This window comes from Eretmochelys imbricata, chromosome 13 (assembly GCF_965152235.1).
Source record: "Eretmochelys imbricata isolate rEreImb1 chromosome 13, rEreImb1.hap1, whole genome shotgun sequence".
Classification (NCBI taxonomy): domain Eukaryota; kingdom Metazoa; phylum Chordata; order Testudines; family Cheloniidae; genus Eretmochelys; species Eretmochelys imbricata.
Window position 1 is genome coordinate 19473517 of NC_135584.1, and position 25631 is coordinate 19499147.

The following is a 25631-nucleotide window of genomic DNA, read 5'->3' on the forward strand; positions in this document are numbered from 1 at the left end:
GTAGTGTTATTTAATTCCATTGGTGGTTGGTCTCAAATGAAAAGTCCCCATTTGTGGCTGGGATCTTGGCTCTTGTACTTGGTCCAGGGGCAGCATGAAGGTGAACGGCAAACTAGCAGCCCCATGAAGGACTTTGGCTCAACCACATCATGTTTAGAAGCTGTGAAAATCTCTCAGTCTGAAAAATTCAGTGGGAAAGGGTTTAATTTGATAGAATCCCCAAAACTAACAATGGAGACGCCTCACTTGGTCCCATGCAGTTCATCCCTGGGGGCCAGGCCAGGAATGTTCCCGATAGTGCATTTACTAGTACTTTATAGACTCTAGATTTATATTATCCTAGGGAATAGCCAGCTCACTTATCTCTCGGGTCAAGCCCGTCCCATTGCTGCGGATAGCACTTACTTACCCACCTCAGAGGGAGGTAGTGAGGTTTAATTAGGGTTTAAACAGGGCTTGAAGATGCAGAGCACTACATACCAGCTACCAGGGATTATTTCCCTCCCAAGTCTGATGTGCTTTTCAGTGTGAGGATGTACCACGGCTATAGCTATAACCCAAATCTTGGGGCTCATGCTCAAACACCCATAGAAGTCAGTGAGAGTTTGCCAGAGTACAGGCTGAGTAAAACTGGAACGAGGACTTCCTGGTTTGACTCTGTGCTTGGTGCAAGGAAATGGAAGTCCTGGGACCAGTGGAAGATTTCATCTAATCACATCTGAGAAGAAATCAGATGTTCTCCAGGAACTGTTTAAATCCTCAGTGATTTTTTGGGGCCACATTTTCACTGGGTTTCCAGGAAGCACCTGCAAAATCCCCTGGCATGTACAAAACCCTGTATTGGTGGTACAAAGCCATTCAGATGCCATAACCAGCTTTCGACGAGAAAAGGCAGGCACGATCCCAGACCTTTATTTAGCTATTGAAGATCCCTGAAGGAGGAATAGTAAGGTTTGCAACACAAAAACCAGCACTGTTGATTTGCATATGTCTAAATGAAGCATTACTCTGTGAGTATTGGCAGCTGCTATGTAGCCTGTACCTGAACTGACTGGCAAAATGTACATCTGCAGTGAAAACACAGATCAGGTCGGATTCTGCAGCATGACAGTGAGTAAGTCCTACTGACTTCAGAGGAGGCTGCACGCCATTGGAAGGGCTGTCAGCTCAGGTCCTTAATTAAGACGCAATGCGAGCCAATGTCTACAAAATGTCTCCCTAGAACTTTAATTTCTTTATCCCAGATCAAGAGCCAGGCCCCTTGAAACTCAGGAAGAGAGCACTGCACTGCAGACAGCAGACAGGCAGTATGGCTAACTGAGCCCCTGTGGTAAATTTACTTCACTGGCCATTAAAAGCGATCTATAAAATCCATAAAAATGGCCCAGAAAAATAATGTTTCCCTCATTCCAGTGTCATCCCCTCTGTATTTTCAGCAGTGAGTCTAATAAAAAGAATGCTACCAACTGGCCCCTATAGCTCATACTACCAGTGTGAAGCGAACCAGGAAAAATAAGCCTAGAAACAGCAAAGCCATAAAACATTGAAAGTTACAGAAGCTGAATGATTCAAAACAGACTGAGAAACTACATGTCCCGACTAGAGAAGAGAGGTAATCTTGTGGGTAATGCGTTGAATTGGGCCTCAACAGAGTTGGACTCAATTCCTCGCACCCCCACAGTCCTTCTGTGGGACCTCGGACCAGTCACTTAGGCTGAGATTTTCAAAGACATCCGAGGGAATTAGGTACCCAACCCCCACTGATTCAAGAGGTGCCTAACTCCACTAAGCTCTTTTTGGAAATCCCAGCCTTAATCACTCTGTGTCTCAATTCAGGAATATTTCCTACCTCGTAGGGATACGAAGATGAACGTTCACAGTTGTGAGGTGCTCTGGTGCTGTACTCAAACAGAAAGAAGCTTTCAGACATCGTGAGCCTCCTTTCTTAGAAACCCCGCAGCCAAGGGCTGTTGCCAAAGATGTATGTGCCACAGTGTGCCTAATTTGTGTGCATAATTACTGAGACTGCTTGAAGATGATCAGAAGGGTCCGTTTGCATGTGATTTGCATGTGAACTCACAGTAATTACATGGATATATTAGACTTGCCATTGTAAACAACCCTGGTGGGCTGTGGCTTTGAAAATCAGGCCACTAACTCACACTTTTTGGCAAGAAGAGAAGGAACTGAATGTTGTTAGCCAGGAAGAGAAAGCTCTCACACAAATGTGATTGTGTCAGTGAGTGTGGGCTGATGACGCGCTGCATAACGCAGCCAGGGTTGACCTTACAGTAGTTAATATTAGAGCAGAACTATGAAGATGTAAAGTGCCATATAAGTACTAAGTATTGCTGTTATTATTGAGTGTTATGATTGTGGGTGCTTGGCAGTGCCCCAATTGGCATCCAGGAATTAGCATACAGCTAAAGCAGACGCGGTGGATCTGGTTTATAGAGAGTTGCTGTGGCTGTGCACTGATTGGCCAAGGGACCGCACTTGGAATAAAGAGTATCATAAAATAGTTCTGTTGCCCTAGAACTCCATACACAGGGCATTCAGAAAATGTCATCAATCCCGGATACAGAGGATTGGTGCCAGTTTGCTTTCCTGGGAACAGAACTCAGCACCTGATGTTTAGAGATGCAGAGAATTTGCAACCACCACTAAATTCAATAGGAGCTGCAGATACTCACTGACTGTGAGACCCAGGTCCTGAACATTTACGCTCAATGGGTGCGGGGGGAGGGCATACTGTACATGATCAACCTAATCAACCAGTGCACAGGAGGGACCTGTCCAACCAAACCAGGAAAGCTTAGCTCCAGGGTTAACTTCACTTGAGCCCCCAACATTCTGAAGGAAGGTGTTTCAATTAATGGTTTGATTCCATCTCTAATCAGAACTAGCACAAGCTAAACACAAACCGGTGTCGCAAAACAGGAAGTAATGAGCCACCCTAAATCAATCTCTGATCATCCCTGTGGCCTGGGGATAGTCAAGTCACATGGGAACAAGTTGACGTATGGTAGTTGTAACCAATGCCAACTTTTTGTTCCACGTTTCAGAAAACGTTACCCAGCTGATCCCCGATGCCGGGAGCATTCTTCATACAAGAGTGGTGCAGTACAGAGAGCTCCTGGACTCACTGCCCATGGACGCCTACACTCACGGCTGCATCCTCCATCCCGAGCTCACCACTGACTCCATGATTCCAAAGTACGCTACAGCTGAAATCCGCAGTAAGTTGCCTCCTTAGCAGGGCTGCCTACCGCTAGTGAACAGTGGGATGGTGGGGGATGTTTATTTCTTTCTATCTTGACCCTATGCAAACTCCACGCCGACAGGTGCTGTTGACACACCTTTCAAAACACAAGGGCATAGGAGATGCAGCGTAAGCAGCATCACTTCTTTCTCCTGTGCTACTGCACATCATTTGGGCATGTGACTACATTTCACCTTCCGTGACTTCAGCCCTCCGTCGGGGCCTGCTCAAACAGATGGGCTCAGCAGGGTGCCCAGGAGACAAAGCAGAACTCTTCCTTGAAGAACAGGAGACAGTCCAGTGGCTTTCTGACCCAATACGCTGGCTTCTCTGGAAGCAAACGTCGGGTGTCACTCAGACTCTTGTATGCTCTTTACTTCAGTTGCCTTCTCCGGGAGCTTCACTCCAGATATTTATTCTCTCTGGTTCAAAGCCATTCTGCACGAGTTCCCCATTTACTCCAAGTCACTCACCTTTTACACCGTGCCCCTCCCCAGGGTGGAAAATAGATCTGAAACAATGGAAAGCCTGCCACTTTGAAAATCTCAGTCTCCTTTTCTCATGGTGGATCAACCCTTAACCATTCCCCAGAGCTTACAGCTACAGCTGGTAGAAACATTTTGGACAGGAAGTTTTTCCATTGGAAAATGCCATTTAGTTGAACCTGCTATTTTCCGGGGGGGGGTCATGTCAAAATTTTGTTTCAATAATGTTGGAACATTCCATTCTGGCATTTTTTAAATGGAACGTTGTGATTTTTCATTTCACAAAATGGAAATTCTGGTTCCCACACAACTCTACTCACAGTCAACTGCTGAGTGGCAAGGAGCATCCCTGGGTCCCTGTGAGACAGTGAGGTAGAGCCTCCAGACATAGTATCACCCTTCCTTCCTTCTGGGTCCCCTTCTCTAGGACAATAATCTTCCTGCAGGGTGTTGCCCAGGGCACTGCTCGCAGGATCCCAGATGGGGCTTATCATCCTCTCCAAGACGATTGTCTCTTTCCTGTTGGATATTTGTACCCTGTGACCAGAGAGGCAGATGGGGATTTTGTACCTGCTACAATAGGAGCTGCAGGACTGCTCTCATGACCAGGCACTGAGCATGCAATGGGGTGCAATTTCAGCATCAAGAAGAGCTGCTGTCAAAGCCTTGTCATCATAATAGATACAGACATAAAAACCCAGATGGCCAGCTCCAGCCCTGGCACAAGCAGGTGCCAGTCCCTCGGGCTTCAGTGGAGTTGCATTATTTTAAGTCAGAACCGAACCTGACCCAGAGTGGCTAACATCCGGGCACTACGTTCTGCCAGAGTCATGACTAAGATGCTCAGCCAGTGAGCAGCCTCTTTATGGCTTTCTATGGCATTGTAATTCACTTGAGAGAATTATGGCTTGGTGGTTCTGATTCCAAACAACTAAGATAGCAGATGGTCTGGAAAGGAGACAGAGAAATCGACTGCAGCCTTTGGGGCAGAGGGTAGGAGTCCATCTAGTCATGGTTCAGAAGGATCAGCCTCCATGCAACCAGGACCAACATTATCGCTCTCAGTTACTGGGCCCTTTGCAGATGTTTTATTCATACATGCAGGTGGAGGACATGCTGCACCCTTCATTATTTTATAAAGCATATTGCATTTGGATGCATTAGCTGTTATTGCTGAGGGGGCGCTGGTAGGAGAGATTGTTGTCCTGCACATTACAGCTCAGAGACTGCGTCAAACAGGGCACATGCTGCATACGCTTAGGGCCCCGGTTTACGTGATTGCTGAGCGCATTCCATTCTAACATGTGCTGTCGGTTCATGAGGACTGAGAAAGCCCTCTGAACCACTGACGCCCAGTGGGGCTGTGCATTTTGGCGAGTACAGACTTTGGAGTCCTGGCCACAAAGGGGTTATCTACCCCCTTCACACCATGGAGGGGGATCCACACCAGTACTAAACAGGCCAGCATGGGTGCAGGGCTTTGCGTGGAAGAGGCCTGTCTGGATCCAGTGGCCCCCAAGGCCCAGGTAGGTGGAGTAGCAGCCATGGGTATGTGAGTGAGGTGGTGGAGGATATATTAGCCCTGTGGCCTGCCTGTGGGTTGGGGGAGGGACTCTACCCCCAAAGACTGCCAAGTGCCTTCCCTGAAACCCAAGTACTTTTGTTTTAAGCAGGAGGAGGAATATCACAACAGACCACATCAGGTGTCCAAATCACAGCCTCTCTTTCCTCCCTCTCCTTGTCTCTCTTTTTCTCCATCTCTTTCATGCATGCTTTCTCCTTGCTGCTCTGCTCTTTTTCATGTGTGCTCTCTCCTGCTCTCCTTCTTCCTCTCCTTCCCCACACCTCCAGTGGGTTATTTCATTATTATTTTCAATCATTTAAAGGTCATACGGGGAGACTGCACAGGGATTCAATTACAGACACTGGATGAAGCGACGTAAGACTGTGTACTTGACCTTCAAGCATTCATGAAACATTGACAATACTTAATATAACTCAGCTGCAAGGACTACTCTTAAAGCACTGTTCTCCTCCGGAAAGTGACATTGTCAAAATGACACTGGAGGGCCCCACCGTTATTGCCTCTCAAGGACTCTGGATCAGAATGGCTCATGGATCATTGTTTACAAGTACAAAGATTTTTTACCTTTGACAAGCCCATCCTAGGACCTGGAATTCAAGCTCGGCTCATGCATCACAGACAATCAAACTTCTACTGTTGATAAGGTCCTTCTCGGCCAGATTTTCTTCAGGGTCTTTTGCTGTTTCATTTTCTCTTTCCCCATTTTACTTATCCTCTCCCTATGTACCTCAGGTTAAGCACCACCTCCCTTTCTATCTCATTCCCTTCTCAAGTCTTCCTATTGGTCAGTGCGTATGGTGGGCTCTTTCTTGACATCAGTAGGTTTCTTATGTCGAGATGGTTGCACTCCATCACACGTGTGTGTGTCTATGTGCACACGCACACTATTGCTTTCTAATGGGTGGAAGCAGATCTGCTCATGTGGATAGTAGACCCTTCTACTGGTGAAGTTAGTGCCACTACTTCAATTTACTGAGTACCACCTTGAGGTTTTGGAGCACAGTGATGATTATCAGTATCTGTTTATATTGCAGTAGCCCCGAGGAGCTAGGCACTGGACAAACACAGACTACAAAGATGGTCCTTGCTCCAAAGAGCGTACCGTCTAAGCAAGCATAAGAGTGTGGGTTCTTTTCCCTATGCTGCATGCCTATGAAGACTTGATGACAACGCTGTTGTGAAGTAAAAGGCTTCAAGCTGTATGCCTAAAAGAAATTCTCTAAGGTCAGGATTATGCCAGTCCATTGGATCAGTGGAACCAAGAAGCCAGGGTGCATTTCGGACTGGAGCTGCTGGGCAGCCACCTTGTCAGAGGATCTAGTGCCAGTGGGTGAGAGATGCAGAACAGAGAGAGAGGGATGTAGGATGAAAGAACATACCATTAAAGCCATTTATTATTTACTATTGTAATCCTGAACTCCTCAGCTCCTGGGACGGCACATTCATTCGAGGGAGAAAGTGCCCTGGCAGGACTGACTGAGTACTCCTTGCTTGGGAGGTAAACGTTGGGATGCTTTCTCAGGGTGACCATAACTCCAGCTGACCTTGTTACCCCTTTGCCTTAGCAAAAGAGAGATTTGCGGGTGTCACCCCAGGTTGCTAGCCAGCCAACCAAGTTCCCTAGGTCTCTGCCAGCCCTCTTTGCCTGGCAGGTAACGCTTGATACACCCTAGTCCCCAACCCCCCCGCCCTCCCCCCCCAGAAGTGCATTCCTCTGCAGTGTCCAGCCCCTGCCACTGGACACTCCCAGAGATTACCAAGTCTGTTGTCTCCAAGACAGTGTACACACCAGCCTGTTGGCTCGGCAGAAGTTTCGCACTTTACGTAACCACACTGCACTGGGATGAACTTATAGTAAAATGAATAACAGGTTTATTAATAGTGGACAGAGATCTAAGTGATAATGGGCAAGGATAATAGGAACAAACTGGTTACAAACAAAACAAAAGTATAATGAGCTTTTGAGTGACTAAATTTGGCAGGCTACAAACCTTGTATTAAGGCAGTTTTCTCACCTACCACTACTTCTTAGCATCACCAACCCACATGGTGGGGAATCCAGAGTTCATGGATGCAAAGAGCACTGACCTCTTTGTTCCCTCAGTGGTGGATTACCAAAATTTCTTTTTGCTTCTCCTTATATTCCCGCCAAGTTTATTGTCTGTGTCACCACTGTCATGATGAACCCCTGGCATTCAGACTCCAGCATCTTCCCATGCTGAGTTCACATCCTCATGTTAATTTGTTCCTCCTGTTTACCTCTGATGCAAATGAACTGCCTGTTGTCTCTGGCATCACTCTGCTCAATTTACATTAGAGACAGGGAGATAACTATCCTGCCTCTTGACTGGAAGAAAACCTGTTTCTCCCTTTCTCTGGTCACAGACTTTAAAGCATAATATCTGTAGTTCCTCATACAGTGTTAATACGTACACTTCAAAGTGATATTAATGACTAGTGTGTCACTGACTTTCATTTGATATCTCACACAACATTCTTTGTGATAAATATCATGACAGCAATGTGTTAGGTGTAGTGAGTTTGTCAGGCTTGATAGGAGTTGCTGTTACATAACAGTGGCATTGAAGGGCTCGTAGGGGAACAGATATACAGAATTTCAAAGGTAGAGTTTGTAATTAATAAACCATTTGCTCAGCTCTTATAAAGGTCCCAGCAATGTCTCTTTTGTATGCACAAGGCAAATGAGAGTTAAAAGAACACAACACAAACTGCTGATCTGATGGGGATAAAGCTGCGACAGCAAGGTATGCCACAGCAAGTGTTCAGGAAAGCTTTAAAAAGTACATATGCTGGCAGCTCTAATAGGAATCCAGAAGAGGAAATGAAGAGCTGAAAATCATTTGAACCCCACTGGGGTTGGGATGAACCTGCTGGGGGATGACATGGCATTTAGCTTTTATTATTATAGTGGGACTGTGCCACCACTATTGTTAAGGTTGAGACCAGCTTACTGTTTACCAGCTGGTAAGTACTTGAAATGTGCTGCAAGTATGTTTCAGCAAGGGCTGCCCTTGGGCTGCAGGTAAGAGGCATGACTTGGTGAATGTGGCATTTTCTGCAGCGTGTTGTGTCCCACAGAATTGCATTCTCTCATTCTTTGGTATGCACTCCAGCTGCCCTGCACTGTGTTAGGGACAGTGTATTGCCTGGTGCAAGGACTGCTTGCAGCAGGTTGCTCTGTGGTATTAGGAGAGGTGCGTCTGAATCCAGAGAGATCACAGACTCCTTAATTCTGGGCTGAGTCATGGTGGTTGTTCAAGAGAAGCAAAATGGTCTATTCTTGCCATGGGGATTTGTACCAGTGTAAGAACATAAGAACGGCCATACTGGGCAGACCAATAGAATCCTGTCTTCAGACAGTGGCCAGTGCCAGATGCTTCAGAGAGAATGAACATAAAAGGGCAATTATCAAGAGATCTATCCCTTGTCATCCAGTCTCAGCTTCTGGCAGTTGGAAGTCAGGACACCTAGAGGTCAGGTTGCACCCCTGACCATGTTTGCTTATACCCGTGGTTGGACCTATCCTCCATGAATTCCTCTAGTTCTTTTTTGAACCAAGTTATACTTTTGACTTTCACAACATCCCTGGCAACAAGTTCCACAGGTTGATTGTGCATTGTGGGAAGAAATACTTCCTTTTGTTTGTTTTAAACCTGCTGCCTATTGATTTCATTGGGTGATCCTAGTTCTTTTGTTGCGTGAAGGGGTAAATAACACGTCTTTATTCACTTTCTCCACACCATTCATGATTTTATAGACCTCTATCATATTTCCCCTTAGTTGTCTCTTTTCTAAAATTAACAGTCCCAGTGTTCTTAATCTCCTTGTATGGAAGCTGCTCCGTACCCCTTGTCATTTTTGTTGCCCTTCTCTGCACCTTTTAGAATTCTAATAGATCTTCTTGGAGATATGGTGACCAGACCTGATGCACTATTCAATGTCTGAGAGTACCATGGATTTACATAGTGGCATTATGATATTTTCAGTTGTCTTATCTATCCCTTTCCTAATGGTTCCTAACAGTCTGGGCGCTTTTTTGATTGCCACTGCACTTTGAATAGATGTTTTCAGAGAACTATCCACAATGACTCCAATATCTCTTTCTGGCGCTAATTTAGATCCCATCATTTTGTATGTATATTTAAGATAATTTTTTCCATTTCATCTGCCATTCTGTTGCCCCGTCACCCAGTTTAGTGAGATCCTTTTGTAACTCTTTGCAGTCAGCTTTGGACTTGACTATCTTGAGTAATTTTTATCATCTGCACATTTTGCCACTTCACTGTTCACCCTCTTTTCCAGATCATTTATGAATATGTTGAACAGCACTGGTCCCTGTACAGATTCTTGGGGGACCCTGTTATTTACTTCTCTCAGTTGTGAAAACTAACCATTTATTCCTACACTTTGCTTCCTGTCTTTTAACCAGTTACTGACCATGAGAGGACCTTCCCTCTTATCCCATGACTGATTAATTTTCTTAAGAGCCTTGTGAGGAACCTTTTCAAAAGCTTTTTGAAAGTCCAATACACTGAATCGACTGGATCACCCTTGTCCAAATGCTTGCTGACACCCTCAAAGAATTCTAACAGATTGGTGAGGCATGGTTTCCCTTTACAAAAGCAGTGTTGACTCTTCCCAACCTTTCATGTTTATCTATGTGTCTGATAATTTTGTTCTTTACTATAGTTTCAACCAATCTGCCTGGTACTGAAATTAAGCTTACCAGCCTGTAATTGCCAGGATCACCTCTGGAGCCTTTTAAAAAATTGATATTACATTACCTACTCTCCAGTCATCTGGTACAGAGGCCGATTTAAGCGATAGGTTACATACCAGTTAGTAGTTCTGTAATTTCGTATTTGAGTCCCTTCAGAACTCTTGGGTGAATAACATCTGGTCCTGGAGATGTATTATTGTTTAACTTACCAATATGTTCCAAAATGTCCTCTACTGACATCTCCATCTAGGACATTTCCTCAGATTTGTCACCAAAAAAGAATGGCTCGGGTGTGGGGATCTCCCCCACATTCTCTCAGTGAAGCCTGAGGCAAGGAATTAATTTAGCTTTTCCACACTGTCCTTGTCTTCCTAGAGTGCTCCTTTAGCACCTCGATTGTCCAGTGGTCGCACTGACTGTTTGGCATCTTTCCTGCTTTTTGGCTTACTCACAAAAATATTTGCTGTTAGTTTTTGTGTCTTTAGTTAGTTGCTCTTTAGATTCTTCTGATAGCAAACATAACCGTATGGGCAGGGATAAGTGTAGGTGATGTCCTAGAGAGAATCCTTAGGACAAGCGACAAACGGTAGAAACATCTGGCATCTCTGGGATGGTTTGTGCAGAGCAGGTGAAGTGGTTTGGTCTAGGCCGGGTAGAGACAGTTGGTGATCACTAAGCCCACCTTAAATGTGACTTTTGCCTTAGCACGGACATGGACTGACAGTTTTTGTCTCGTGCTCCATGTCGTTCCCACAGTGCTCCATATCATCCAGAAGGATAGTGAGCTATGATGTCTGCCAGGGGCACTTTATGGCATCCCTTATAGAGGGCAGAGTTAAGATTCTGGGGGCGGGACTGGCATGCACCTTAACTCTGCATTTCCTGGTTTTCAGAGGTTTAAGTCTAAGTGCACTCAACTTTCATGCACTCACGAAACCCTGATGGTCAACCTGGACTCTCGTTAAAGAAGTTTTGGGTGATGAATGAAGAACTCTCTTTCTCTGAGTTGTTTATGATCCACAGTAGGATGCATGTGTAAATCACAGAGTAAAAGAACGGAACTGAGCCAGGTATAGGGGAAATGTGGGGCAGACTCCATCCCTATCTTCCCCAATCACCAAGGCTCCTGATCTAGCAACAGAGTTAGAGAGAAGGAGGATGGGGGGCTTTGCTGATCATCTCAATCCTGACCCACAGCATGCACTGCTATTCTGGGTCCTAGGCTCCGCAGACACAGCTCTGCCCATGCCCTAAAGCTGCCTGCAACTCACTCTGTATTCCACTGCTGGGTTCTTCTTGCACGGAAACTACTGACTCTACCAAATGGCATAACTATTCTTTAAAATCAGTCCCGTGACCTGGATAAACAGCCAGGTCCAACTTTCACTTGCAGCAGAGTGAGGGGGGTGGATAAGGAAATATCTGTATCGTACTCGCAACCCTCTCCCCAACCCTAGGCCGCTATGCCAGGTACACCTCGCCCCTCTCAAGGAGATGAGCAGTGGGCTGGCTGTGATACTGTACAGACATTAATCACTCTGGCTGTGCTGGGGAATGAAGGGAAAGCCAGAGGCTGATTTATAGTCTAGCTCTGCATCTTGCTGAGCCACTGATGTTGTCATAATTACCAGTGATCATTTAAGGGAGGCACAGGAAAGCGAGGGGGAAGAGAGTCATTACTGGGCTATCTTATCCATTGAAGAGTCTGCAGAGGTGTCTGTTTCTAATCTAGTAACCTGTTCACCGCTTCATCTGCTACCAAAAGCAAAGTGTCCTGGATAGGTGATTCTCAGAGGAAGGGTGAACGTGCACTGCATACCTTGCTGTACATCTGTCTATACTTAAGGTGTTGTTATTATAGGCCAAGTCCTGCATTCCTGCCACGTCCCCAAATCCCAGTAACTTCACTGGGAGTTTGGGATCCCAAAGAAATGCAGGGTCAGGCTTAGGCCATAGAAGTGCCCAGGGAGGCTATTCGTACTCCTTGTTGCTGGGGTAGTATGTATCTTCCTGGTATAATGGCGCTAGCCATGCCTCTTGCTCACAGTGGAAAGTGTTCTCATCTCTAGCTTAAATCAGGCTGTTGCTTATTAATGATCAGTTATTATTATTAATAAACCAGATTCAGATCCAAGTTACACTTCTGTAAAATCTGGAGAAACTGCATTGAAACCACCAGTGGGACTGAGAACAGAATTTTGCTCGACATGGCCCAGATTGAGAAAAGCACCAGTTTCAATGGGATTTAAGCATATGCTGACGTGCTTTCTGGTACTGTAAGTTCTTGCATATTCACGTAGCACTTTTTACACAAATGAACTGCACCTCAAGGTGATTTATAGATGAACGGCCTTGTTTTCAAACTGTTCTCTAGATGATGCTCACAAATCCCTATCAGTTACACTCTTCAAGGATAAACCCGCCAGAGCTGAACAAAATGGCTCGGCAAATATTTGCTGTGAAAGTTAATGGGTCAGATCCTTAGTTGGTGTACACTGATTTCAAGAGAACCTCACCAATTTACCTGAGGATCTACCTTCATGTTTTTACCAGGATTTGCACAATCACAAGGTTCATGGGCAGCTGCAGTTTTTGGCTGCAAGTAGATCTGGATTCTGCCCACCACCCAGGAGTAAAATATTGACTCATCCTCAGCTGGACATGTACCATTTCCACAGAAGAATGGCTTCAAAAGGAAGTCACCAAGGCTGAATGAGGCCACTATACAGACAGGTGTGCAGCAGAAACCATTTTTCGTGGCGTAATGAATGGGGGGAGAATGACAGTTTCGTAGCCAAGAGGCTCTTTTCACACAGTGCCAGGTCGGCATCACCACTCGCCTTCCGTCTGCAGTGCGAGAGGATGCAACAGCTCCCCCAAACTGTCCTTCTGTCTCTCCCCAGGACACTTAGCTAATGCCAGCACGGAGCTGATGAAGCTGGACTACGAAGGGGAGCCCCAGCTGACCGAGCCATACCTTTCCAAACAGAAGAAACTCATGGTAAGACGTCTACAGCAACACCTAGGACTTTATTTCTAGGAGGGAGAGGGAGGATGGACCCCAAAGAACAGCCAAGGGCACCCATTGCTGGGTCCTTGATACTACTGAGAGCCCGGGGAAGCATTTGGGTCCATTCTAAAGTGCTGAATATTTCCTCCCTAGTCACCCTCATGTTGTGTCTGTACCACTTGGGGACCAGACTCCCAAGTGAGCTGAAACCACTAGTAGAGCCTTTCTTTCCCCCCACCCCTCTCAGGGGCTGGGCTCCCTATGGGGCATCCTGAATTTTACTGCAACTGAGATGCCAGCTGGGGCTTGTGTGGTCTCCAGGAAGCAGCTCCGTTATGTGAGCCCAAAGGGTGCCTCTCTCTGGCTGATCCAGTCAGATCTGTGCCGAGCTGCTCTTACCGGGGAGTTGCTTCCACTGGCCAAAGTGGCAAGAGCTCAGCTGTGCTCATCTCACCTAGGAGTCCTCCACCCCTTGCTGAGCCGTGAGCAGCTGTGCTGGTCTCGGCTGGAAGCCACCTTGGGCTAGGAGTTGCTTTCTCTTAGCCAAAGCTAGTAGGAACTGTGCTGAGCTGGGCTAAAATGGAAGTCGCCTCCCCATGGTTGAGTAGGTCTCAGCAGGGAGTCACTTTTACATAGGTAAATCTCCTCTCCAGAGTCTGGTGAACTCCTCCTGCAGCTGTTGGATAAGTAGAATGACGAAGGGGTTTAGAAGGTGCTGTGTACGTTCTGCATTGCACCCAGTCTAGTGCCAAGAGCACCTGTGCAAGGGACGTATGGTCTTAGGGCCACCCATTCAAGGTAAACCTTTGGCTTTTATTTAGGCCAAGATCCTGGAACACGACAATGTGAGCTATTTGAAGAAAATCCTTGGCGAGCTGGGAATGGTGCTAGACCAGATTGAGGCCGAGCTGGAGAAGAGGAAACTCGAGTATCAAGGTAGGCAGCTTTGTGAGGTGTTTTGTAAGGCACTGCTGATGCACTGGCCCAGTACAGAGCAGTAGCTCTGCAGCACCACGACAGTCACACCCTCTCATCCAGTGGTTATTGTGAGGCATTTCCTTCTCTTTACCATAGTCACCCTTATCCCTGGGGTGACACTGTTTTGATGCCTTGGGAGGAACCACTTGGGAAGTAACACCTGTGTGGTGCAGCACACAAGGGGTTACGGGTTCCCTGCTGATCTCAGATGCTCAGGTTACATGGTTCCACACATCCCTCTCTCCCTGTTTTCACTCCCCTCTGCTGGCTGCGTGATGACACCTCATAATGAGCCACCCAAGAAACCAGATGAAAGTTCAGAGGCAGAGGAGTAATTGCACTCAACTGCTATGGTGAAATGTCAGTGGTGTGACTTGTTATTCGCCATTCAGATCGACTGCTCCACCCACCTCCCATCGAATATGCCTACACGGGAAGCCAGGTTGTGGTGAGAGCTGCTTTGACATTACACAGTGACCCCAGAAAACGTCAGAGCTGGGGTGGGGCAGAGGAACTTCCTCTGCTCCCGTTGTGGCCAAGTCCATTGCAAAGTAACAATAGTTTGTGTGTGAAGCCCAAGCAAGCTTGTGAGGAACTACAATCAGTAATGCAACTTCAGGGAGGCCAGGAGTATAACTGAAAACCTGGAATGGTCCCACTTCTCATGCAGCAGGAGGGGAGCAAGGAATTCTGCTCAGATGCATTGAGTAGGGTTTGGAAATACACAGCTGCGTTAGAAAGAGCTAAATAAACCAGTGCTCATGGGTTACACAGCAGGGCACTCTCTGTAGAGAGAGATTGAGCAGCCTTCGCTGCTCAGGCAGTGGGGTGGATTAAAGACTGGCCTTTTCTGCATAAACATGTCTTTTCTAATAAGTGGCCTTGTCAGTGCATTTTAGCACTGGCCTGTGCAGGCTTTGGTTTATGGCTTCGTAAATCATCGGCGTTTGTTTAATTCGAGAAGCTTCTATTCACTCCCAGTGACTCATTTGTGAAATTCCTTGGGAATGGGGGAGTCATAGAAAAGGTCCAAAGTGATAGCATATTATAAGATAATCAGGGCAAGTCAACACCACAAAATTAAGTCGACCTAAGTTACATCGACATACAGCAACCACAGTAATTGAATCTCTTTTGCATGTCCACACTGCACTCCTTGTGTCAGCGGTGCGTGTCCTCATTGGGAGCGCTTGCATCGATTTGTCAGTGTGGGGCATTGTGGGGACAGCTTCTGAAAGGCAGCAACAGTCAAGGTAAGCAGCGCAGTGTCTCCACTGACACTCCATCAACCTAACTACATCGATCTAAGCGCTACACCTCTTGCGGAGGTGGAGTTATTACGTCAGCGTAGTGGGTAAGTTTACACTGACGGGAGCTACGTTTTAGTGTGGATGCTTACAGATCTAGGTCGACTTAAGCTGCCTTACATCGACCTAACTCTGTAGTGTGAACCAGGCCTCAGTGATTATGGATGCAAACTGCAAAAAAAAATGTAGAAAACTATTCCCACTAACTGTGGTTTGTAACCTATCACTTAAATCAGCCTCTGTACCAATGAGTGGAGGGTAGCTAATGTAATGCCAATTTTTAAAAAAGGCTCCAGAGGCTATCCTCACAGTTACAGGCCTGTAAACCTAACTTCAGTACTGGACAAAATGGTTGAACTATAGAACAAAATGATCAGAAAAAGATAAATATGGTATGTCAGGGAAGAGTCAACACAGCCTGTGTAAAGGGAAATCATGCTTCACCAATCTATTAGAATTCTTTGAGGGGGTCAACAAGCCTGTGGAAAAGGATGATCCAATGGATGTAATGTGCTTGGACGTTCAGAAAGCCTTTGACAAGATCCCTCACCAAAGGCTCTGGAGCAAACTAAGCAGTCATGGGATAAGAGGGAAGGTTCTTTCATGTATCAATAACTGGTTAAAAGGAAACAAAAGGTAGGAATAAAAGGTCAGTTTTCACAATGGAGAGAGGTAAATAGTGGGGTCCTCCAAGGATCTATACTGGGACCAGTTCTGTTCAACATATTGATAAATGATCTGGAAAAGAGGGTGAACACTGAGGTGGCAAAATTTGCAGACGATACAAATTACTCAGGATAGTCAAGTCCAAAGCTGACTACAAAGAGTTACAAAAGGATCAAACTAAACAGGGTGACTGGGCAGCAGAATGGCAGATGAAATACAGATACTGGGTTAGATGGACCATTGGTTGACCCAGTGTGGCCGTTCTTCTGTTCTTAATGCATTTGCAATTGTACACCTAATACGCATGCAAAGTTTTTGTAAATGCACATTTATAACCTGGATTTTTGGGTGCACAATTGACCATTTATAAATCTCACTAATTATTTACATATACATATGGACAACTTTTGCATGCAGTCAAGGAAATTGATTGTGCAAATTAGGCCTGCAGTTGCTCACCGGTATTTCTGATCATCTATCACTGAACGTTTAGGGCCAGGGAAAACAGATTGATGGGGTGACATTTCCATTAAGAATAACCCTAAATCTTTGTACTTCTCTAGTGCTTTCCATTTAAAGATCCTAAAGTGCTTCACAAATACCAATTGACTAAGGCTCATACTATCCCTTCACCAGTCAGGTAGATCAGTATCCTTTTAGACAGGGACCCATGGAGAGATTAAGTGACTTTCCCAGAGTCATACAGCAAGTCAGTGTCAGAGCTGGGGCTAGAACTCAGGCCTCATGATTGCACATCCCATGCTCTGACCATCAGAAAGTACGTGTCACAATTCATATACATCACTGGTCACACTGCAGTTCCTGTGCTTTCCTTCTCTTCCATTTTGTCATTCCTCTCCCCTTGTGTTCTATTATCGACGTAGCAGCCCAGTCTCCGGTGTCTGGGTTTCCGGAGAGGCTGTGCTGATGCCTGTCATCAAGCATCAGCCTTCCTGAAAAGCAGGGTTATTCCCAAGGACATGACTGGTTCAGCTGTCCCCAGTAAATGCTTTGTGATGCGCACACAGGCCACAGCAGGAACCACCAGCATCTGCCCAGTCCCAGAGACTTTGGGAATGGGGGTGTTATGGTCCCCCAGCTGTGCTGAAACCGACAGGAGTGTGAATGGAAAACCCAGAGTGTGCTGCTCATGGACGGCAGGTATTTTATGGATACTACATAAAATGCCTGCAGAAGCCTGAAAGATTCAATTAACTCCCAATTACAGAGAGTGAAAGCCTGATGAAAAGAAAGCTATCAATTACCAGACAAGAGCAAAGCAGCCCAACAGGGCTTCCCCCCCGGCACCCGCAGGAAGCCTGGCATGTGAACAGAGAAAGGTTCCATCTGGAACTGGGCTGCTGTACAACAGACAGGGAAACGGCTTGCCAGGAATATGGGAAGCCCCTGGGGATTGCTGCTCTGAACAGAGTCATCCCAAAGGCCAATGCTGCCAATGAAAGGAACAGATCTTCACTGATACTTAATAAAGGATTCATAGGAATCACCCTTCTCTTAATAACCTTTAATCTTTTGTTTCCTTGTCCTGCCCCCTTCATTCTGTTAGCCACCCTCTTTCATTGTCATGAGTACAATGGAGGCTATAAGCTCTTTGGGTCAGGGACTGTCACTTCTGTGAACACCCAGCACGCTCTCAGACACTATGCAATGAAAGTGGTTCTAAGCAGTGTGACAAGCAGGACTGAGGGGGCTTGAAAATCGTGGGTGGCAGGTTGGGAACAGATCTTGGAACTGGTTCGTCAAGCAACGATTCCTGCAGGCATCTCACTCTCCAGGGCAAGATAACTGGTCCTGAGTGTGATAGGAGTTGTGTCATTCCCAGTCAAAAGCAACATGGGGTCTTAGTAGCTATCAAGTTCAGTCCCAGCAAATCCCACAGGTGCGGGGATTATGGAAAGCCACGTAGTCACTGGAGTAAGTCTGTGGCTACACCTGTTAATCATGGCAGATAATACTCTCATTATCAGATACGCTCACGCTTAGTACTAATTATGGTGCCCTCCGATGGGAGATTTCTGGGGCATGAAGCCAAGGGCCACAGCTAAGGTCTCTCAGAGGCACTTTGTTTCCTTCCCACTTAGACAGGGCCTCAAGCTGCACTGCAGCAGCCCTCATCTTCAGTCCAGAGCTCCAGTCACTGAGGCTACAGGGCCTGAAGCGCAGTGCTCCAGCTACCCAGCTGCTTGGAGCCAGAGGGGGCTTATTGGGCTGGGACCTGCCACCCTTTGGCCTGCCTCTCTAACAGAGGGCAGGGATGCATTGTAGAACAAACTGGGCGATGTGTGACTCACATGCTGGGCTACGGCCACCCTGCTTTGCACTAGAGACGGACCCCCATTGTGAAAAACCTCAATCTGAACTTCCGCGCTATCTAGGGGTGTTCAGGTTTGGCCCGTTATAGACATGGGCCTGAGTCCTGGGGTGAGATTGTCTCCCCCGTGGCGCCTACCAGTGCTGTAAAACCCCTTCCGCCAGTAGGCACCGGTGCTGTCACCTGCTGTGTGTGTCTGGCAGTATTAGGACAGCTGCCAAGCCAATAAAAACCAGGCTTTGCCATTAACATTAGCTCCATTGCTGCAGCCTCTCAAAGCAGGCAGGCACCACTTGTTTGCAGCTCCCCGCCTGGGCAGTGCCAAAAATTGTCTGTTTCTGCTCCACTTGCCTAATAACGAGCTTTCCAGAACAGGGACCGTGTCTTCCCTACTCTCTGTAAAGTGCATGGACATTTGCAAGGCTAGAGATTGGGTTAACAATGCAATAACTAACAGCAATAATAAACAACAAATAAGGTTTGATTCAGTGCATGCATGTTTTTACACTACAGCAGAGGGGGCAGCATCTTCATCCCCAGATAGGGGAGCATACGCCAGCGGAGGAGGACTTTCCCTTTCGTGGTTGGAACAAGGGGACAGGCTCAGGAAGGGTAAAGAGGGCAGAGATCAGGTTTCCTCAGAAGGGAAATGCTAGGCTTCCCTTTGGTCCACAGGAGTTCTCTCTCTGTCGTTAGTTCCACAGCTCTAATTTATTCGGAGGGTGGAATTGGGCTGAGAGCTGCCCCCATTTAAATGTTTACCACAGAATCAGGACAGTGCAGGAATAATTCAGGACACAGTCCTTGCCTGGAGTGCTGGCAGGGCAGGGAAGAACAAGCTGGGGGGAAGAGGGGTTCATGCCAAAGTAGGTTGGTTTTCTGACAAACAGAGCTGTTTGTTAATGAGCAGATTGGACGTCACCCTATGCCACTGCCCTACATGAACCCAGAGCTCTAGGAATCCACCACTACCCCCCTGCAGGCCCCCAAACGTGGCCTGTTCGGGGTTGGGTCTGCTCTTCTACTTAGCCTTTCCCTTTCTCCTCTAGCTATTGTCAACCCTCTGGTATCTCCTCAGATTAGTGAGGTGTCCTTCAGAGAAGGACATGAAGGGTTTGTGGTATTTCAGAGATGACTGAGGCAGGTTTTAGGATAACTTACTTATTTACCTAACAACAACAAATGGCTTGCAAGTCAACACAGCACAGATGCTGCTGTAATCTAGCCTGGCTTTATTCTCTTGTCTCCCTCTTCCTAAAAAAGATCATCCCTGCGTCTGTGGGAGAGTCCGTAGGAAGTGTGGTCTAGCATCATATCCTGCAGGGTGTGTGACAACTTTTAACCTCATACTAAAGCGTAACCTTTTATAGCAGAGGGTAGCTCCCCACATTACAGGCTAGGCTCACTGGTCTGTCATTGCAGGTCTGTTCATGAGCACTCACACCCTGCAAATCCTGGTTTGATATTGTAGGGTTGCTCTTAAGTGCTCTGCTACACACACTAGTGTATTATTGTAGAGAGGCTCCCTGGCTCTGTACTGCACCCAATGATTTATTATTGGAAAGTTACTCATGTCCCAGCACTCAGAAGCACTAGAGATTTTGCCTGTTTATTGATTTTAGAAAAATGTATGAAGGGCATTTAACTTCCAAACATTTTCTCCCATGGGTCAAACAATAAAGCTTCCTACAGCTACAGAACATAGCAAGGGATTCAGGGGGGTCTAAAATCCTAAAGGGAGAGACAGAAACCCCGCCTAGCCAGCCTGCCACCTCCTTTTCCCTTCTCTCAGCTCTAATCCTTGCTCCGCTGTGAGTTTATGTAACCCCACTCTTAAGGGAATCAGCTGCTGTCACTAACAAGACTCACCTGCTACTCTGCCACTGCCCCTGCCGGTTAACATGGTACAGGGATAGAAGGATGTTTGGGGAAGTGTTTTAACCCCCTCCTGGCCAGTGCCAATGCAGGAGTCCCTCCACCCCATCACAGACTCTCTTTGAGACCACTTCTCCTGTGACATTATGGCTTAGGGTAGCCTGTGACTGGGAGCCTTTAACCCTGTGGTATCTGTTCTCATAGCCCCTGTCAGCATTAAATATTGCCTCCCCCTGCAATCTGATTCCCATCACAGAAGTGCTGATAATTCTGGTGTCTTGGAACAGAGTTTCCGCCAGAGGTCATGAGGGTGCTTGTTAGTGGCAGCAGGAAGAGCTGGAGGCGCGGGACCAGCAGCTATGCCGAGTCCCACACTCTGTAGGAAATTTATTGGATTCCCAAGTATTTCTTGCATCCCTAATATAGAAAATGGGGAACAGTACTGGCCGAGACACTGGGGCCTCCTTCATTTCTGAAACACTGCACTATATTCAACCAGCAGCCAAGGACAAAGGTAATTGCTCTCCCTGAGTGCATAGGACAGCTGTTCATTTGGCGCTGGGACACTTACTAGGTCCCACTGAAGCCAAAGGGTGTTTTGACGTTAACCTCACTGGAAGCAGGATAAGGAACCACCATCTATAATGAGCCCACAGAGGAGGTTCACAACTAGTTCTAAATTCAGCAAGTTCTCACAGCCCAGCTTTTTAAAACTCCCCAGGGCCCAATTCAACTCCCTAGGAACTCATTGCAGAAGACCAGGTCCTTCATGAGCTCGAACTCTGCAGCGTTACTTAGAGCCTAATCCAAAGCCTGCTGGAATCAGTGGAAAGACTCCCCATTGCTTTCAGTGGGCTTTGGACCAGGCCCCAATTTTCTAAACAGCAGCATGTTCTCATCTTGTCTGTTTTTGTGGCTTAATTCTCCAGGGCAGAAGTGCGAACTCTGGCTCTGCGGATGCGTTTTTACCTTGGCCGACATTCTGCTGGGAGCCACCCTGCACCGCCTCAAGTTTCTAGGACTGTCTAAAAAATACTGGGAAGATGGCAGCAGACCTAACCTACGGTCCTTCTTTGACAGGGTACAAAACCGTTTTGCCTTCAGGAAAGTTTTGGGAGACATACACACCACCCTTCTCTCGGCCGTGGTACCCAATGCCTTCCGGCTTGTCAAACGGAAACCCCCCTCCTTCTTTGGAGCCTCCTTCCTTATGGGATCTTTGGGGGGAATGGGATATTTTGCTTATTGGTATTTAAAGAAAAAATACATCTAATGCTGGCTGTTTGGTGTTTAGTTTGGTGTCTCTGTGCTGTGTGAAATCACGATGAATCTTCAAAGTAACTGTAATGAAATTTAAAACAAGGTATGAATAATTATATTGTTGATGTAACATTCCCTAGTCTAGAAGTAGAAACTTGTACTGCAAGGAAATAAGACACAAAAATAAGTCAACTTATAAATGGCTTTTTTTAGGTTTAAGTATTAAACAGTAGCAACCGGTGAGTGTCATACTCGGGCACTTTCTGGGCTTACACACCTGCCATGGAGTGAAACTGCCTCCGGAGCAGGCAAATTCCGGTGGAAGAGAGATGCAACCCTGGAAAGTTTTCAAACACCAGGTTACACTATGGGATTTGGATACTCTGTGCTGTACCTTTATGTTTTCAAAATGTACATTGGCTGCATCACACATTTCACAAGTGCAAGTAGAGGGGACGTTCTTCTTCTAGAAATGGTTACACTCTTCTGATCTGGGGTCTTTCCTGGAAGCAGAGAGGACACAGCCAGTTGGGAGGTACAGTAGCCAGTCAAGATCAAGGTGGAGTTGAATGATTTAATTATTCATTTTCTTAATTATTTCCATTAAATCAAATATTTTTAATGAGCTGCTCTTAGAATGTATCCACCTTCTACATCTGCTTTCTTTTTTTTTTAATGTTTAACATGTGTCTGTTATTAAGAGCCACATTTATTTCTCAGTGATATCATTTTGACTTCCAGGCTGAATTCTGTCAGACACAGATTTTTTTTTTAGCCTCGCAGCTCTTTGCCTTGATTTTCCTTTCCTGGATTTGCAAAGCACCTTTCACCAACGGAGTTCTCGGGACTCTGAAAAATGCAAGCGTTCTCAGAACTTTTCTGCACTTGCCTGAAGATGCTTTTGTTTTCTCTTTTGTTGGGGGCTCTTCTCAGTAATTTTCTCCCTGTGTATTTTCTTAGAGACTCTTTGCACAGAATCACGTTTATCACTTTCTTGTGCCTTTTGCATGTTGGAAAGAATAATGGGTGTCACTGCTACTCATGCTTAGAAAACTACGAGATCCGGAATAAACCAGATGGGAGACGTAACTGCTTTACATTTCTAAATGTGTTTAACATCAGTTGACTCTTATTTCAAAGGGGGTCAGTATTTGGAGGGACTGTCAGGTGGTTTGTGCTGTTTCCTTGCACAGTAAGGATTGAAATAAAGCCCAAGTGGAAGCAATATACCCTCCTTTTCAATCAAATCTTTCTAGCGAGATCTGAGCCTGTTAGAATTTCCTCTACCTAGTTTTCAGAGCTCCAAGTGATCACTGGCAAATAGCACGGCATCTCTAGGTTTGGTAGCTAACAATGAGCACTGCACAAGAGCTAGGAATCACATTGTGCCTCGCCTCTGATACGAAGAGGCAAAAGTAGTTTCTTTATGCGTTTGTGAGACGTAGGATTTCACAGCAACATCCGTGGTCCCCCACCCTGCGAGTCATGAAATTATGGAAAAATTCACCAGAAATAACATGAGGGACCAATGTGTACATTTTTGGACAAATGTGCAGGCAAAAATGCACAAACTTACTCCATATTTTCACGATCAGTTACACATACAGTAGAGCATGCAGTCACTCAGTTTGAGCGTGCAATCATTTGCACACAGATGAGGTACCCAATTCATGCACACATTTTTCTTAGGACTTAGACCCATATTTTTCAAAATGTGGGTGTGTGCGTGCACAGATGCCTCCATTGGTACCTGCAAAACCCTCAAACCAGTATTTGTATATGCAAACTGGGCCATTGTACATAAGTGTCTAGTTACATGACCAAATGGGTGCAATGTTACATGGGTAAATGTATTCCCACAAATATTGTTGGTGTATTTGTGGAAACTTGGTGGTAATTTGGCCCGAAGTTTCCAAAATAGGAGACCACAGAATTTGGTGCATTATAAGGGGGGCGTGAGACTGAAGAGTCTCCCAATTTCCTCCCCTTGTTTAAAAGCTTGAAAGGAAAAGACTAATATAGAAATGTAGGGTTGCCACCCTAGAGCAGGCCAATGGTCCTTATAAAGCAGTGGCTCTCAACCTTTCCAGACTACTGTACCCCTTTTAGGAGTCTGATTTGTCTCGCGTAACCCCAAGTTCCACCTCACTTAAAAACTTCTTGCTTACAAAATCAGACATAAAATACAAAAATGTCACAGCACACTGTTGCTGAAAAATTGCTGACTTTCTCATTTTTACCATATAATTATAAAATAAATCAATTGGAATACAAATATCGTACTTACATTTCAGTGTATAGAATATAGAGCAGTATAACAAAGTCATTTTCGGCATGAAATTTTAGTTTGTACTGCCTTCGCTAGTGCTTTTTATGTAGCCTATTGTAAAACTAGGCAAATATCTAAATGAGTTGATGTACCCTCTTGAAGGTGTCTATGTAACCCCAGGGGTACGTGAGAACCACTGATCTAGAGCAATGGTCTATATCAGATACCTAGGAGGCAGCTGCAAAGACACTCCCAGGTGATATCCTTGCCCTACTGAAGTCATTGTAGTTTTGCCATGGACTTCAATGGGGCCAGGATTTCACCCTCCGATGAACAATGAAATGCACAAGCCAGATGCAGAATGTAGCCATTGCTGTTGGTGGAGCCACAAGAGCAGAAGTCCCAGGAGTGATGGGAATAACAAGACCCAACTGAATCTGCTTAGAGATGACAGTGAGCCCAGAGTTCCTAGGATTCTGGCTTGAGGTCTATGCAGAAGAAAGTCACTAGTGGGATGCTGGGAGGTAGGGCAGATAAGCAGGTGGCTGCTTTTTACCAACAGGAGAGTCAAATGACAGAGCAATTGAGAACTTTAAGTGACAGGGAAAACAGAATGTTCCTGTTGTTCTAGGACATATTGTTTCAGTAAGAAAGTCCTATGGACACTGGACAGGAGACAAAGGAAAGTACAGCCCAGTTCAGTTCAACAGATACACGGAAGATGTGTGGTTGTGTTGCTTAATGCACTGCTGGAGGTACCTAGGTACTACGGTGATGATCACAGTGAAAGAATCTATCTGGACTAGAATAGAAGCATACCTGACAGCGAGCACTAGCTGGTAATGCTTACCAGAGGAGTCCTTTTCAGAGATTTTGATGTAGATTAAATAAACAATTCAGAAAAGGTGGAAGAGGCAAACAACCCTGGCATGTTTCCAGGGTCAGTGAGTCTGGTTTCCCTGGTAATTCACTCAACAATGAAATCAGCTGGAGACTCTGGCTAAAGTAAGCACTCCAGGGAAAGACCATGACAGTAAAAAACAGCAATCAGAAGGACTGTTGTGGAGGTTAGGTGGATAGCAAAGGCACTGCCGAAATGAACCATGGATGAGCATTACCATTCCGACCAACCTATATTAATGCACACACTTCATTACGGTGCAGTCCTGCTATAGTTAGAGGCAGTTATGATCAAATGTAATTCCAGATCCACGAGTTGGCCTTTGTCTGCAAGCCTCTTCTATGCATTCAGGTGACAAATCGTTCTCTCCCTATCACTGTAACCTTAACGTGGAACCAGGCAACAGCTGCAACAGAACCCTCCTAGACAAGGGTTTCCCCACCTGATGTGCTCTTGCTAGGCAGAACTGGTGACCCACTGCAGACGTGGCACCCCAGCCCTTACAGTTAGATGGGGACTTCAGGCACAGCCCTGAACAAGGGGTGGCGCATAAGTTGCAACACCACATGAGTGCTGCTGGGCAACGTGCCTGAGACATCGAGTGAATTCCCACTCTGCTTCTGGGCGTAGTAACTGACAGCTATCCTAGGCAGCAGTAGTTGCTACTCCCACCATGCTGGCTTAGCTACAGAGGCTGGTAAGCTGGGGATGGGGGTTCAGGCCAAGGATCTACCCATTCCCTGCCCCTGCCCATTTACAGGCTCCTGGGAGGGAGTAAGCAGACAAGTAGCCCCACTTACTCCTTTGAACTAAGGCCCCCATAAGTGTGTAAGGAGAATTCTTCTTCCTTTATATGGGGGCATAGTCTGAGCCACAATCTAGCCCTAAGTGTTTTAACTTTCATTTTAAAAGGGCCTCAACCTGGCTTTCGATTTTGCTCCTGCAGTCCCTCCCGCCCCG

The 25631-nt window shown here is 46.1% G+C and overlaps 1 protein-coding gene across 4 annotated transcripts in view; it reads left to right on the forward strand.

Moving 5' to 3' along the window:
- Window positions 1-21514, forward strand: part of GDAP1L1 (ganglioside induced differentiation associated protein 1 like 1) — a 31906-nt gene extending 10392 nt beyond the window's left edge. For 2 of the 4 annotated variants that reach the window (XM_077832222.1, XM_077832223.1), the window contains exons 3-6: window positions 3066-3239; window positions 12977-13074; window positions 13905-14019; window positions 21171-21514. In XM_077832222.1, coding sequence (XP_077688348.1) covers window positions 3066-3239; window positions 12977-13074; window positions 13905-14019; window positions 21171-21514 — 731 coding nt within the window. The remainder of the gene's footprint in view (window positions 1-3065; window positions 3240-12976; window positions 13075-13904; window positions 14020-21170) is intronic. The other 2 variants (XM_077832224.1, XM_077832226.1) reach the window with 2 other exon arrangements.
- The last annotated feature ends 4117 nt before the right edge of the window (window positions 21515-25631 follow it).